Source organism: Cardiocondyla obscurior, linkage group LG11 (assembly GCF_019399895.1).
Source record: "Cardiocondyla obscurior isolate alpha-2009 linkage group LG11, Cobs3.1, whole genome shotgun sequence".
Classification (NCBI taxonomy): Eukaryota; Metazoa; Arthropoda; class Insecta; order Hymenoptera; family Formicidae; genus Cardiocondyla; species Cardiocondyla obscurior.
The window spans coordinates 928,466-941,427 of NC_091874.1; the positions used below are offsets into that span (position 1 = coordinate 928,466).

Genomic DNA, 12,962 nt, shown 5'->3' on the forward strand with positions numbered 1-12,962 from the left:
AGTATATTTTTGGTACACTTTTTACAACGGAAGAGAAACATTGAAGTTTCGGTGAAAGTATCTTGGAAAAATAATATCCAGAAAGTTACGTGAGTAAAAAATTGTACGTTTGACTGTCTCGAGATTCTTAACTCAAAGTAACATAATGAAAGTCGCCAAAAATAAAACATTACGATAGCCAACGCAAAAATGTTGTGGGCGTATGCAATATTTGCAATAATCTTTCGATAATACCTAATGTTAAACAAATTATTCATACGTTTCAGACATGAGCGAATTACATCTTATTTGGTTCGATGTAAAATTAAGGATCAATATATATGTATATTTATGCTGATTCGGAAATGTTAATTCGAGTATACGCGATGTATACGCTTAACACAACCGCTTCCTAGTCGAAATAATATTGCACCATGACATTCCGAAACATGTTCCTCTACACGCGTTGAACCGCACGGCAGCAAACATTCCAGCGATACAAATTAGTTGCAGACATACTGACAGTGCAATTAATTATAGCAATCTTGTGTATACACAGGATATAGATTGTGTAATGCAATGAAAAGTTTTAATCTCAGATTAGAAAGAAAATGGTAAGATAATTTAAATTTACAGAAAATATTCCAGTAAAAAAAAAAAAAAAAAAAAAGGAAGCGTAGGCTAAGAGAGAAATATTTCTTGATTTAAATAGAAAAGAGGGTGCTGGGATTTTGGATAATACTAAAACGTGTGATACTCGACGAACGGACAATTCCTTATGCAGTTGCCGAGATACATAATTAAATACGCTATTTCTAAATATCAAAACGAGAACAGGGAATTTCTACGTCAGACAGCACCATATAGAATAGACGAGTCAAGCAAACAGGACGACGAAAAATATAATATACAAATCTCCACAATCAAATATCATACAAAATGTTGAAACGGCGACACGCTTTTAGAATACTCAGGAGCTTCTACGCAATTTTTCTACATAAACGCCAGGCCCATATTAAGGCGATCTGTAATTCTCAGAACGGAATAAACTGTCGGTAAATAACAGATCGCTTAAAACGAGCCTCGCAGATAGTAAGAGAGGAAAATGATACAATTGCTGATAGATAGAGTAGACTGCTGGGGAATAGAATAAACGCGTTCGTGCGATAATATCAGAGTCAGATAGTGGAGAGAAAGCAATCGAGTAGATGTGTACTTTCCAGGCACAATATATAAGTTTTCCTCAAAAAAAATACTGATGACACTTACGGGAAGCGAGATACGAACCACCGGCTGTCTTTTCGACATTTTCTACTGCGCCGTTTTTTCGACCGCGCGCTCTTGCCCTTACGTTGCGACATTCAGAGCTGCGTTCACATAGAAGAAACAACATGAATTTTTATACCACGCAATTAGACCGTCGTGAAATGGACGGTATTTTATGCAGAGATGAGTTAACTTAAAGGAAATTTTCAAGAGAATCGATTATGCAAACATTCGACCTAACGACATTCTGGGTCTTGAGTAGATGATTGAGACAACACTCGATATTAAGACAATACTCATACGTCATACGTCATACATCATCTAAAAATAAAAGTGGACGATTTAGTGCAATAATACGTTTATGAGCGTTATGCATCTATCATTTCTTTTTTTTTTTTATGAATAATGTCACTTTTTCATTAATTTCTATCTAAATCTATTGATAAAACACAGCTTGGTATTTTAATCATTTACATAATATTATTTTCTTTAACATTTATTTAAAAAAAAAAAAAAAAAAGTTACCGTAACGATATTTCGTTACAAAAAATAAAATATAATAAGAAAATAATTTTTTTTTAACGACACAATATCATATAAAATTATATTTAAAAGAAAAATGTATTTAGATCGTTGATTAAACTATTATTATTTTTCACAATCTGCTGGAATCACGTTAACTCATTTTTACATAACACTGTCCAAATAAAATATATTTCTTAATTCCAAAAACTTTTGATAAATTAAATCTAATCATCTGTCAAATCAAAATATCCCATTGCTCTAACAACAATTAGTACTAATTGAAACTGAACGGCTGGTGAAATTAACTCACGAAATTTCAGCAATTAACTAGAGATTAAATGTATCCTAATGTAATATATCTACATATATGTATACCGCTTTACTATAGTTTCCAGCGAGTGTAGTAAACTCTGTAAATTGCAAGTAAAAGTACGCACGAATGTTATACATACATATAACGTGTCGTACAATTATTGAAAAGTGTATTTAGCAGTTGATGTTGCCCTGTTGCAAAAATTTTCAGTTATTTAAATTCTGCTCTCAAATAGTACAATATTTAAGCACTACTACAAATAATGATTCTCTCAACATTTTTACTTAAAAAAAAAAATTATTTCATAATATGTTTGGAATATTTAATATAGTTCTTGGACATCCTGTATCTAGCTTTATGCTGTTTTCGTGTATTACGCATCATGGCCCACATTAACGGAAAAGTAAGAGAAATGAAGTATAATGTATGTACATATGTATATTCGTCGCGACGCTTCGCGCCGCTATTTCGCTCTTAATATAACTCTGTACAACGAGCTGGGAAAAGAAAAATTGACTTTACAAATTAGTGAAAAAACTCACAGATAAAAAAATACGCAATACCTAGCGGATATATCTTTAATTAAATCTATAAACGATCGTATCGAAGGGTCGTCAAAATATTACGTAGCCGAAATAAAAATTAGAGGCATTAGGCGGTACTTGAAATGGATGATACGACAATGACGAGAAATTGTTATAAAGTATGCATACCTTGAGGGGGGGAAGGACCGTTGCAAGGTCTGAGGGGGTCCGGGCCGTGGAGGCTTGATTCGTGGCCCCGTAGCTCCGCTGTTGCTGATAGCTGCAGAGATTCTTGTGAGCACTAGCCTGAGCTGTGTAAGCCGACACTGATAACTTCATTTCTCCCTGTTCCCGATAAAGGGTCTGATACTCCTGACAATCTCACAGACGAGGCCGAAGCCGAGGCACATCCTGAATCCCTCGTGATATCCCTAAGCTACCGTGAAGGGCAACGCGCGAATAGATTGCCACGCTGAAACTTTCCAAAGAGTGAACGAGAGAAACGAAGAAGAAATAATCTTTGTTGGATTATATCTTTCCTTGTGATATTCGTATCGCCGTTTCTTTCACTCTTTCTCAATTCACTCTCGGAATTCACCCGCCTCTCGGGCCACCTTGTCTCTTTAATTTTTCGGATTGCTTTACGAGCCACGATCTATCGAAAAATACCGACCGTCTTTACGCTTTTATTTTCAGGAGCGCTCTCTGCTCCTTTCTTCGTGCGATGACCGAGCCGTTCTTTTGATCAGCAACGAGAAACGCAGAGAAGCACGACGATAAATCTGCCATGAAGCTTGATAATTCCTTGACGTGTACTTAAGTTAGTCGTTAGCAAAGGCTTTACGATATTCGCCAGTCGTTTTGAAGAACGTACTAGGCGCGCTTTCTATTCAAAAGAGACTTGGTTTTCGCAGGGCGTGACAACGATCGACTCGTCACCAATTTCCCAGTCGCTGTGACGAAGAACGATAAGGTTGTTTCGTTATTTTCCGTCCTCGAGACAGCACCGTTCCTCCGCCGCTGATTTCCCACGAGGGCAAAAGTATACGCGTAGGTGACCTCCCGCTTCCGCGTCTTTCACTTTTCTCACCGATGGTTCTTCTTTCTTTCCGGTTTCCGAATGGCTTTCGTTCGTGGCGACGCGCTCCACCCCGCCTCGCTCGTTTCGCGATTTTTTTAAAGCTCGACGGATCGCGACGATTGATCCCACCGTTCCTTTTACCGTTCGGGCGAATTTTACAAAGAATCGTTCTCTCTTAACTTTCAATTCGGTACTCGATCCTACGATACAGTCACTTCTCCATAATGGCACTCCTTCCCTTGAAAGATTTTTTACTCGCCGAGTAGATTACGCGTCGAAATGCTCTCCGCGATTAAACGAAAACCAACGGAATAAACTCTTCACCTCTTTCCGGGCGACAAATATCTTTCGATTTTCGGTGGGACAAAGGCATACATTTCTAATCGACGGTCGTTGTCTAGCAATTTGAAAATTCGTTCTCGCGAGAATTGCGCCCACACGTTCCGCGTTCCCTCTATCTCTCGGTCTCGCGTTGATTGGCAAACTTATATTACGCACGTCTCTCCGTCGCTCGGGAAACATCGATAGCTCCGTTTGGTAATAATTCGTGATCAATCGACGCGTACGTGTCTAACGCGCGGATTATGTGTTCGGGGGCACGTCGTACAGCTTTCTCAAGAGAAAACGCACGGGTACGAGGACGCAAATCCTGTCCTTCCACGCTTGTGCGACCTCGTATTCCTCCGATTCCTCTCCATCCTCCGATATCGTGGCGCTTCACTCAGTTGTCACTCGCGACCAATAAATTAATAACTAGAAACTTAGACTCGTCGATAATTTAAATCGTTCAGCCGTAGAAACGATCGTCTGCTGCTTGCCACTTATATTCGTACATCAGGACTTTGCAAATTTTCATAAGTGAAGCCTACGCAATTCGTACGTATATATGTGTACGTATGTGAGAATACGTATATCAATCGTCGGAGAGAACTCGAGGGGAAGCTGCAAAACGACCCCCCAGCTCGGCCAATCGATCGAAACGATATTTGTATTCCTTATATACGTTCCTTCCCCCTGCTTTCGTCTTCGATCGCTCGTCTTCCACGTAATTCACAATTTGTCTTTTTCGTCCCCACTACCCGGCTTTAGCTCGTTTTACTATTAAAATCAGAGGGCTGGATCGATGTAACCGTCTAATTGTCGCTTGTAGATTTATCGTAGATAAAGATGAGAGCTCTTTTAAATTTCTTGGCCGAAAGAAACGCGAAATACGAGTCACTTCGATGCGAGTCTCGGTGGTAAGCGGAAGATTGAAAGCTCGTCGTTCGCGGCACTTCCCGAATTCCGTAATATCACCGTGACGGTCCAACAATCGTGAAAGATGACTGCGCTCGTCGATTAAGCAAAGTTTTAATATACCCGTAACTATAGATATAATATCACAGACTGCAAAGTGCGAGACTGCGAGGTTCACGGGGGGGATCGTGGCGCTTGTGGCTCGTGGCACTTAATGTTTCATCGTACACGCGTGCCTCTGATTATCCCGTGAGGCAGAAGAGCGATAATGAAGCAACTTTATGCAAGGAGGTAACCTAACGCAGGTACTTTGATATACATATTGATATTTCGACCTTGGCTCTTTGGAGATCTATGACGTAACGCAGGCGCATCTCTGGCCGTCTAAACGAACAATACGTATCTACGTAACAGACTTACGCTTGGAGATTTAATCCCGTGGTATACTACCCATATAACGTCAGGACAGCGAAAAGACGCGAGATCAATGCGACGCAATGAATGCAAATGATGAAGAAAAACGCATTAATTTCTGAACCTTTCGATCCATAATGCATAACTATGCGGACGACCTGTGATCTTTAGATGTCCGGATGACACAAATGCACTCTCGGGTGTAACGCTCTCTCGAGATGCACCGTTCGTAATTCAGTTTCGTAGCCACCGAGAGTAACGATCAACGAAAGAGGACGCGATAGATGAACAGAGAAATTACGATGTTGCGACGAGCGCGATAGCCGAACCTGCCCCTTGGAATATATTCGCGACATTTAAGTGACCGTTTTACTCGCACCCCGCGACTCCACTTCCTTCGATTCTCGCACGATAATGTCCACAAGGTAGCGATCGGATACGGACGCAGGAAATGCTCGATGAATGACATCGGCATGCCGAGTCAGATGAATGAACGACGAGGGCAATGTGGCCATCGTCGTTAGCGGGCAATCGTATTAAAATTCCGCGCGCGACAAAATTACTTAGCGTCATCGCTCGAACGATTGATCACGCTTAAATCTGACCGAATATCCTGCGACCCAAATGCGAACTCGCAAAAAAAAAAAAAATACTCGACCAAAATAATGCGCGACTGACTGACTGACTGGCGTAGCGTTGGTTAGCTCGGACTGTAACTGGATTACGTCGTCAACAACGACACAATCGGAATCATCGACCGTACCACGTTCGAGAAGTCGGCAACTCGTACGCCCGAGTATAAGTGTGCTCTACATACACTTGTCTCACTCTAACTAGATTAAATATTATCATAAACTGCATCGCGCACGAGCCCAACGACGTACAATCGTACCTAGACGCTCGCTATTGCTTTCCAACGGTACTTCTCGTCTTAGCAAAATTATCAAAAAATGCCTACGCACAACGTAATGGATATACTATTTTCAATACAAATTTATTCTCATTTATCTGTCATATATCATGTATTCAAATCAATTTTATACAAAAAATAAATCCCTTTATAAAGAAACCAAAATAAAACATACTGGGAGCCTGACAAAATTCTATCAAAGTTACGCCGACGAAATATCCCAAGATCAAGAAAAAAGATACAACATATTCCCATGCGCTTTTATTCGCTTTAAAAAAAAAAGATAAAATAAAAAAGAAAAAAATATATACGTATATCTAAAAAAATATTAATAATAATCAACTGTTCAGCATAGTATTTATAAAGTTTCTGATTTTTCAACGCCACAAATATAATTTCAATAAAGTTATTTAGAAAATTAAGTTAAATTAAAAGAGAGAAAAGAGAATTTTCGTTGGTAATAATTAAAGGCAAAGCTCTATTATATTTAATCGATTCGACAATGTCACCCAAGATGTGAAATTCACAATAAAATAAGAAAAACGTCGATTAAGAAATTAATTCGTTCCGAAAACAATGCGAACAACTCCGAAGATTTTTTTTCACCGCTAACTTTAGTTGAAATTAAAATGAAAAAGACGGCACTATAAAAGAGTTTATAACCTGGCTAATCTTTTATGAACTTTCTTTTTTTTTCCTATATCTTTCTTCGGCCACGATCGTATTTCTGTAAAGAAGATCCAATTCCACGGCAATTCTTTTAAATGTTGGTTTACGCGATTATACCGTCTTCTTCTCTCGAATCTTTTAACGTCATATCGTTTAAAATGAAGAAACTGTTGGAGCCAATCCAATTATAACGTCACTTTGCTTCCTAGATCTAAAGCTTTTTATAACCCACCCGGCTACGGATGCCTTATTATAGAGAATTTGCGTTTGAATTAATGATGTGACGCTGCGAAGTTAATTTCGAGATACCTTGGTTCGTACGTCATGCATTTTATCTTGCGTGCACTAGAATGGAAATGTAATTGTTCTTTACCCGATAATCAAATATCAATAACGAATATTAAAAAAAGACAAGTCAAATATCGTGGATGGAATAAAAATGTCAAACGTTGCGACGATAATGGACCATAATAACGCGATAGGAGAAAACGATTTCTGATTGTAGAATTGTCGTAATTCATCGCGAAACGATTATAAGGGCTTTTAAAGACTGAAAGAGAATTTACTTGAAAAATTTGTTTAACATTCCAGTAAGGGGAAGCGAGTTACGCGAAGGCAGAGAGGATTTTTTAAGAGTGAAACTGCAAATTGACAGTGTAATACGATGAAATATTAACTTCCGCGAGTTGCCTGTGAATCGTCTCTCCGATCGGTGCGTTCACATTTATGGCCGACACCGTATTAAGATTTTCCATAAAGCGAGTTGCTTGCAGCCTCGGAAACTGCTTAATGATAACCGATCTAAACAGACGCCACAAGACACCGGATCCTCCGGAGAAAGACGCGCGCACAAGTTATCAGCCCCACCTTGAGAACGTCTACGACAGCTGTCGGCACGGTCGCAGCAAGTGTCTGATAACGATAAATTAACGAGTTCATGTAACACGATCACTGATCTCCGATATCTTGGGGAGAAGGGATCCAACACGACTTGCCGCGAGAGCGAGAACCACGCCGATATTACACGATCGCGACGTCGAGGTGGAATTATATAATCGTCGAACCGTTTGAGATTAGGACCGGTTTTCTTCACGCACGTGTCACGCGACCCCCGACGATGAAAGTCACTAGTAGACACCGGTAGCAATCCCCGCCTGACGAGAAGCACGAAGGATGTTGGAGGAGAGAGAACGTCGGGACGAGAAACGAGGTGGCGGGAGATATGGACGATGGTGGGGCGCTGCAATGAGGGGAGGAAGACACAGGGGGATGGAAAGCAACCGAGCGCTCGCGAAGGTCTGGTGGAGTCGTATCGATGGAAGGCGAGAGTCGTTCCCCCACCGCGATGTTACATCCACGGATTAAAAACCGAACTGCTTCCCTTCCTCTATTCACACCCTTTTCCCGTATCCTCGCTACCGCGCTACGTGATCTACGCTTATCCGCCCGCGCGTCCGCGAAATTCTGCGCAGTCTCCGGAACACTGACACAGTGCACTACAGACACAGAAATGCCTACTCTCTCCTAGCATACCGCAAAACAAGAAAATGCGAGAAAAGATCGATAAAAAAAATATCATAAATATCATCAATTATACCGCACGACTATCTATTTGTGTAAACAGATTTTTTATTCTATCAATTTCTATAGCAATTAATTTTTTTATTCTAAAAGTCTTGAAAGTTTATAAGCTTGTCGCTAAATTTTCAATAATTATCGATGCCTAATGAAACCTAAACTCGCAGCTGTTTTTAGAAAGAATTGGTCCCGGCATGAAAAATTGTTTTAATCCAGAACAAACCATGCGCACGCTTTGCGTGCGCTATTTTTCGAAGGGTCCTATAATTTCTATTTAATAATTACAATTGAGTGGACGTGATCGACGACGGGTTGCTGGTTCAAGAGATTGCAAAGTATGAAAGAAAAATTATACGACTTACCAGACTGCATTCAGCGGAGTTGATGAGTTCTGCTGGTGACTGTAACATAAAATAGAAAACATTTATGTAGGCGTGCCGGTATATTTGTTAATTAAATTAATAAAAAAAGAAGTTCTTTTTTAATAAAGATTTTATTTGAAGAATTAATTCTTACCTAAGAGTTGCTCCGCCGGTGCATGATGCCCCGTGTCCTTCCCGGGCCTGCTCCTCCTCTCAGGTGGAACGTGTCGAGTCATCCTTCCGCACCCTAGGCACTCGCGGAATAGTCCACGACACTCCCGTCCGTTAAATTCGCGATCGCGACACAAGGAACTGACTACGACGGTACGCGAGGTCATTTTGATTCTTCGGTCAAATCTCGTTGGCGGAATGAACGATACCGAAAACTTCTGTTAAGCGGTGAACGATACGCGATGTGAAAGTGCGCGTTCTCCGGACGAAGCGAGACACGCGAACACGAGACAAACCGCGAGAAAGCACACGCAGAAGCCTCAACGATATCCGTCTCGAAAACCGGTGTCCTTCGTGTAACCGGCGTGTCTCTCAACTGCAACGGGTTGTGTAGACAATTAGCGATCAGGCGATCCACAGCGAGCGCTGTGATTGGTCGACGCGCTGATAGACAGGATACGAAGACGGGAGAAATAAACATCTACGACAAAATGTAATCTGAGGTTAAAATTAACCTTTTACCAATCAACATCTTTGTGTCGTAATTATGACTTTGAAATCTCATTACTGAAATGTCTTCGAAAACTCTTGAAGCAGTTTTTAATTGCATGCTTTTATACAATACATTAGAGCACTCGCCGAACGTGCCGAACACTTTAGTACTTGTCTAGACTGTTCAGAGGGCATTACTCATCGGCGACTTCGGCTATCAAGTCCAATATCCTATGTGATTGGCGCATGTACGCACATGCGCAGAGATTTTACCAACATGGCTGACTACAAGGAGTTGCTTACATACATACATACATACGTACATACGTACGTACGTACGTGCATACAAGGTGTATATAATGCGTGTTGTGCAACTGATGTAATTGCAATTGACAAAACAATTTTGAATCCAATGTTACGTGCCGATACGTTATAAAATTATAATATTAATCGTAACAATAATGTCATACTTAGCGGGAGGTAGATTAAACGTTGGGCTTGTTCAAGAACAGGCGAGGAAACGATTACTTTGCCTGCTGGAAAAGTGTGATGGCCCAAAGGTATTTTGATTTGAAAAGCTTAATTTTAAGTGAATTAAAAATGTGTACATTTACGTATATATTTTTTTTCTTTAGGCTATTATATGGGACCAGTCATTGGCCGGACCGATCGGTCTTGTTGCCAAGTACAATGTTTTGGAAGAATATGGTGTTGTAAAAATGTATCCGCTTTATGGTGGAACTTTGACAATGCCACTAAATATTTCTAATGTTATATTCATCACTAGACCACAATTAGAGCTCATGGATTTAATTGCTGAAAATATTCATGGGTAAATAAACAATATATTTATCTTTAAATAAAATGTAATCTTAATATCTATTATTTGATAACATTGACACAGAAATCTATCTTGCTAAGCATATTCTTAATGCAAGTCTCTATGTCTTGTAATATAAAATACTCTGTATGTTTAAAAACATTTTATTTATTTATATATTTACAGAGAAGAAAGTAAAAGGCAACGTAAGGAGTTTCACTTGTTTTTTGTTCCACGCAAGAGTTTACTTTGTCAAAAGAAACTACAGAATCGTGGTGTCTTTGGCAGTTTTACATTGATTGAAGAATTTAAATGTGATCTCTTTCCATTTGACAATGATTTGTTATCGATGGAACTAAGTGGATCTTTTAAAGAGTTTCACTTGGAAAATGATCCCACTTGTCTGTATCAAGTTGCACAAGCCATACAAGGCTTGCAAAAATTATATGGCAAAATCCTGAAAGTTACAGGAAGAGGACCAGCTGCCAGCAAAGTTTGGGAATTACTAGAAAGGCTAAATAGAGAAGAAGAAGATAATAAAACACTTCCCACTTTAGGCTCAGTATCTATTGAACATTTATTACTATTGGATCGATGTGTAGACTTACTTTCACCTTTAGTTACGCAATTGACTTATGAAGGTCTAATTGATGAAATATATGGAATAAAATATAGTGAGTTACTAATTTTATAAATTTTTTGTATTAAAGAATGTAATATCTTTAATTTGTACATGATTTTTACATAGAATAATGATAAAAGTATCTTTCTTATTTTAGATACTGTGCAATTACCTGCAAAGAAATTCCATGATTCTGACGATTCTCCTACAGCAATGTCTTTGAATGAAAAAGAACAAATCATATTAAATTCAGGAGAAGAACTTTTTGCTGAGATCAGGTAGGTAATTATGAAAATTTTCTTTGACAGTTTTTTATATATTTTATTCTTGCAGAGATAAAAATTTTAATGGCGTTGGGCCTGTTCTTAGTAAGAAAGCCAAAGTAATTTCATCTCAATTTGACGAAAGACACGGAGACAAAAGTGTGCAAGAAATTAAACAATTTGTTGCAAGATTACCTCACATGTTAGCCACAAAGCAATCTTTAGCAAGGCGTAAGCAATAGAAATTTATAATTTTATTTTTTATGTTTATCTACTCTTTTGGGTTTTATTTTAAACATAATTTTACATAATTTTTCTTTAATTAGACACCACGATTGCCGAAATGATAAAAGAGGTTACTGACTCGAGCAACTTCTTAGAATCGTTACAAGTAGAACAAGAACTCCTAAATTGCATCGACACGGACAAACCGAATGCATATATTGAAGATATGATAGCTCAGCAGCAACCATTGCTTAAAGTTTTACGCCTTCTCTGCATACAATCGTTGACAAACTCAGGTTTAAAACCAAAACTACTAGATTATTATAAAAGAGAAATAATTCACACTTATGGATTTCAACATTTGCCAACTATATTAAATCTGGAAAAGGCTGGATTGTTAAAGCAACAGCAATCAGTGCGACAATATGCAGTTTTAAGAAAAGCATTAAGACTCACTGTCGAGGACGAAAGTGAAATAACCCCGAAAGATATCAGTTACGTACATTCAATATACGCGCCATTGAGCGTAAGATTAGCGGAGCAGCTGGTGCAACCGAATGGATGGCAGGGATTAAATGATATGATGGGATTATTGCCTGGTCCTACTGTAAACAGCATTCCGTACAACGTATCTTCTTCAGCAAGACGTAAGTTAAATTTAAATTTTTCTTTAAACGTGACCTATGTAGCTTTATTTTTATGCATTTATTTTAAACAAGAAAATAATATTTCAGGAAACTCTATCGCTAGCGAAGATTCTAGTTCGGAACCACCAAAATTAATTCTAGTATTTTTTATCGGGGGTTGTACTTTTGCTGAGATATCAGCTCTCCGATTTTTATCGCAACAAGAAGATCGTAAGTATTTTACATACATTACGACATACTTATCTATAAGTAACTAAAATATCGTATAGATTTATTATATCATATAAATTTAACACAAACGTAATACAAGTCTTTTTCCAGTAAATGTCGAATTTGTCGTGGGAACTACAAGATTAATTAATGGCAATACGTTCCTTACTTCGTTAATAGAAGATCTTGAACGCACGTAAGAAAATTGCTTAAATTAAAATATCGAAAAAGAACATTTCATATTTTTTGTTATAAGAAATAATTGTAAATATATTTTTTCTTTATTATGTAAACTCAAAAATAAGAAAATGTTTTAAGAACTTATAGCTATTAATTTACATATTTTGTACATATAGTATGATATGTTGATAAAAATACACTTTTGTCGTAATATATAAATGCAACGAGAACTTTTTTATTTATGCTATATGTATGTATGTATGTATGTGTAAAATTCGTTATGATATAATGTAATTTTTTAAAGAGAATCCTCAAGTTATCAATTGTATCATTGTTCTATTGAAGTAATATACCATAAATATGCGCTAGGAATAATTGTAACTTTAGCGGCACGATGTTTGTAATGAACGAGCAAATGTTTTGTAACGTTGTAAAACTTTTTAACGATCGGTAAAGTAAATCTCTTTTGTAAAAT

At 38.2% G+C, this 12,962-nt stretch overlaps 2 protein-coding genes across 8 annotated transcripts in view; one reads left to right on the forward strand and one right to left on the reverse strand.

Moving 5' to 3' along the window:
• Positions 1–9,653, reverse strand: part of LOC139106395 (uncharacterized) — a 96,769-nt gene extending 87,116 nt beyond the window's left edge. For 2 of the 7 annotated variants that reach the window (XM_070663137.1, XM_070663134.1), the window contains exon 1: positions 2,797–8,401. In XM_070663137.1, the coding sequence (XP_070519238.1) occupies positions 2,797–2,946 (150 nt within the window). In that variant the 5' untranslated portion in view covers positions 2,947–8,401. Of the gene's footprint in view, positions 1–1,248; positions 8,402–8,857; positions 8,897–9,011 lie in introns of those variants that run through there. The other 5 variants (XM_070663138.1, XM_070663133.1, XM_070663132.1 and 2 more) reach the window with 5 other exon arrangements.
• A 76-nt stretch (positions 9,654–9,729) lies between these two features.
• Positions 9,730–12,717, forward strand: Car (vacuolar protein sorting-associated protein 33A). The gene is made up of 8 exons (XM_070663148.1): positions 9,730–10,080; positions 10,156–10,352; positions 10,527–11,014; positions 11,120–11,240; positions 11,296–11,456; positions 11,552–12,097; positions 12,185–12,307; positions 12,419–12,717. Exons 1-8 carry the CDS (start codon positions 9,982–9,984, stop codon positions 12,505–12,507), a joined length of 1,824 nt encoding a protein of 607 aa, XP_070519249.1. The 5' UTR covers positions 9,730–9,981; the 3' UTR covers positions 12,508–12,717.
• The last annotated feature ends 245 nt before the right edge of the window (positions 12,718–12,962 follow it).

Excerpts from the sequence above, each read along its gene's own strand:
- Car (XM_070663148.1), top strand. The coding sequence starts at position 9,982 with ATGTCATACTTAGCGGGAGGTAGATTAAACGTTGGGCTTGTTCAAGAA. Across the intron at positions 10,353-10,526 it reads ATTGCTGAAAATATTCATGG|AGAAGAAAGTAAAAGGCAAC; the intron begins GTAAATAAACAA and ends ATATATTTACAG. Across the intron at positions 11,457-11,551 it reads AAAGCAATCTTTAGCAAGGC|ACACCACGATTGCCGAAATG; the intron begins GTAAGCAATAGA and ends TTCTTTAATTAG.